General features: G+C 42.9%; 1 protein-coding gene across 1 annotated transcript in view; it reads left to right on the plus strand.

Moving 5' to 3' along the window:
• The window catches only part of ITIH6 (inter-alpha-trypsin inhibitor heavy chain family member 6), a gene marked incomplete at its 3' end in the record, with an annotated part of 83,682 nt that overhangs the window by 20,537 nt on the left and 59,952 nt on the right, over positions 1-3,193 (plus strand). The window contains 1 exon segment of the mRNA XM_007958448.1: positions 846-1,008. Coding sequence (XP_007956639.1) covers positions 846-1,008 — 163 coding nt within the window.

A 3,193-nucleotide genomic window follows, 5' to 3' on the forward strand; every position in this document is an offset into this window, starting at 1 on the left:
CAATCCTGTGGGGATAAAACAGAACAAAGACCTCTGAAAGGAAGGAAGCCAAGGGAATGTATGTAAACAGGCACAGCAGAGAGTATGGGGCTCCTTTGCCCCTAAGCTTCCTGACAGCTGTAGCAGGAAGGGGGGTGGGGGAAAGCAGTTCCCAAGTTTCTCATTTATGGAAAAAAAAAAATGAGGCACACAGACGTCCAAATGGACATTTTTCTAGGAATAAAATTCCAGGAGGCTCTTGTGGCCAGCTCAGCAAATACAAAGGACCAGAAATTCATCTGTGATTTCATGAGACACTGAAAGGCTTTTTGCACATGGGATTCTGAGAGTCAGAAGGCAGAGGGGGAAGAAAACATGAAGTTCTAGCCCACAGGATACCTTTGCTGGACTGTGTTATTTCCCACAACAGTAGGGGGTATAATAGGATGAGATCTAGGCCCTGTCTGTCTCTCTCCAAACATACACCACACTGCTTCTCTGGAGGCAGACCCAGTATCCTGCTCTATCTCTGGATATGACAGTCCTCAGGGCTAGAAGATCAAAGATTGAGTTCTGAGGTGGATGGGAGGTGGCCCACAGTAAGGATGTGTGTGAGGGTCAGAATGCCATAGGCAGAGGGATGAAGGGAGGGTTGGGTCTGTTGAGCTGGGTTTCCTAGAGGAAGCAGGGTAGGGGCTGTTTGTAGACTTGGAGAGGAGGGTGGTACTTGGGCAGGTAGAAGGGCATTGTAAACAGGAGAAGCAGCAGATGGTAGATGTTTCACCCTCCCAGATGTTGTTTCTTTAGCTGTCCCTTTCCCTGGTTTGTCTGCTGAGCCCTTCATGGTACCCCAACTACCCACACAGGTGAGGCTGACCCACTCCCATCCACCAGGATCGAGAGGGGAGAGACCTGTGCTCATAGCACCTTCTGCCCATCAGTGTGAGACCAGTCTGCCTTCTCCAGCTCAAGCATTATGGCACACTTCCTGGTGCAGTATGATGTGGTCATGGAGGACATCGTTGGAGAAGTGGAAAGAGCTTGCTTGGGCTTTGGAGTCACACAGGCAATGACATGGCACCTACATGTTGCTCCTGTGACACCTGGGACACCTGAGGACCAGGAAACATCAATAGGATGATGGGCAGAGACATATGGCTTTACACTTTGGGAGGCACCTATGAATCCTAAGATGGTTGGTGACTTGAAACTGTATACATATTGAAGCACACACCAAATGAACCCACCATTTCCACTTGAGTCAAGTTATTGTTGTTGTTGTTATGTGCCATGGAGTCAGCCCTGACTCACAGCGACCCCTCCTTGGGTTTCAAAGGCAGTATCACTACAGAAGTAGGATTGCCCAACCTTTCTTCCAAGGAGTGGCTGGTAGATTTGAACCACCAGCCTTCTGGTTAGCAGTCAAGTCATAGCTCATTTTAATGATTCTTTTTTCACAGTGAACCATTGGCCAATAATTGCTCTCTTGCAATCAAAAACTCTCATGTTTTATGGAGCTCTATATACCCAAACTTTTTCTTAGACTTCCCCACTCTCTCTTTCTTTTTTTTTTTTAAATTTTGTATTGTCATTTGGGTGAAAGTTTACAGAAGAAATTGGTTTTCCATTTAACAATTCATGCGCATTTTGTTTTCTAACATTGATTGCAATCACCACAATGTAAGAGCACTCTTACACTTACTCCTTTTGTTTACCATTCATTCTTCTTTCCTATCACTTCCTGCCTTCTAAACTTTCTGTAGTTATTTTTTTAAATTGGGATTTGGGTGCAATTTTACAGAGAAAATTCATTTTCCATTCAACATATACATTTTGTTTATTGGAATTGATTGCATTCCTCATAATGTAACAGCTCTCTTCCTACTTCCTCCCTGTGGTTAACTTTTCCCTGTGTCTTTCTTTCCTTTGTATTCCTGCATTCTGAGCTATCTCCTTGTGCAAATGCTGCCCTTCTGATCTTGTATGGTTGATTATTCTAAGGAGTGTACATATCTGGTGTAAATGTTCACCCTATAGTCCTGGAAGCCATGGGAGTGAGTTCAGTTCCATGCTTGAAGGGTTACTAGAGACCGTAGTCTCATGGGTTTCTCTATCAGAGAACAGTGAGCCTGGTCTTTTTTATGATATTGAGTTTTGTTCCACATTTTTCTCCCACTCTATCCAGGATCTCCTATTTGGATCCCTCTTTGAGTGGTTGACAGTGGTAGTCAGGCAACAACTAGTTCCCTGGTCTTTGATTTTTTTTACTTTATTCTTCATTATTCCAGTCAAGGAGAGACCAACTGTTGCATCATAGATGGCCACTCCCAAGGTTTTAAGACCCAAGTCGCTACTCATCAATGTAAGATGTAGAACAATGTTTTTGTGTAGTATGTTATGCCAATTGAGCTTGATGTCCCCTGTGACCACGGTCCAGAGCCTGCAGGCCCAGTGACTCACTCCCTCAAAGGGGTTTGGCTGTGGCTAAGAAGTTATCATAACTTTGCCCGATTAACTCTATTATATATATGAACATTCTTACAGTACATACAAATACATATGTAGAAATATCATCTGCCAAGCTTATATATGGTCATGGGTATATTCCCTTTTGCCTAGATATATCTGGTCCTTTTGCCTTTCTACTTATATATTCATCCATAGATTAATGTTTGTCATTACTTATAATGCAGTTGTTGTTGTTGTTATGTGCCGTCGAGTCAGACCCGACTCATAGCGACCCCTCCTTGGGGTTCTAAGGCAGTATCACTACGGAAGTAGATTGCCCAACCTTCCTTCTGAGGAGTGGCTGGTAGATTTGAATCTCCAGCCTTCTGGTTAGTGGTCAAGTGCATTAGGCACTATGCTACCAGAGCTCCTTATAATGAAGTAGTATGTATGTAAATGTATTTACCTTTGTTTTCTGTACCATTTGTGCACCTCTCCATGTCTCCTTTTTCCTTAGTGTTATTGTGCTGGTCACTTGATTTTGGTATATTGCCTTTCCCCTTCACCCAAATCAATACTTATCTCTTACCTATCTAGCAATTTTCCCTCCCCTTCCCTCCTGTGACTGGTAACCAACAAAGAAAGTTGCCTTCCATATGTAAAATTTTCCTCAATTTTTTTTTTTTATTAGGATTTGGGTGAAGATTTACAGAGTAAATTCACTTTTCATACAGCAGTTCACATATACTTTGTCTCATGTCATTGA

This window comes from Orycteropus afer, unplaced genomic scaffold (assembly GCF_000298275.1).
Source record: "Orycteropus afer afer isolate SDZICR_OR568_19922 unplaced genomic scaffold, OryAfe1.0 scaffold00980, whole genome shotgun sequence".
Lineage (NCBI taxonomy): Eukaryota > Metazoa > Chordata > Mammalia > Tubulidentata > Orycteropodidae > Orycteropus > Orycteropus afer.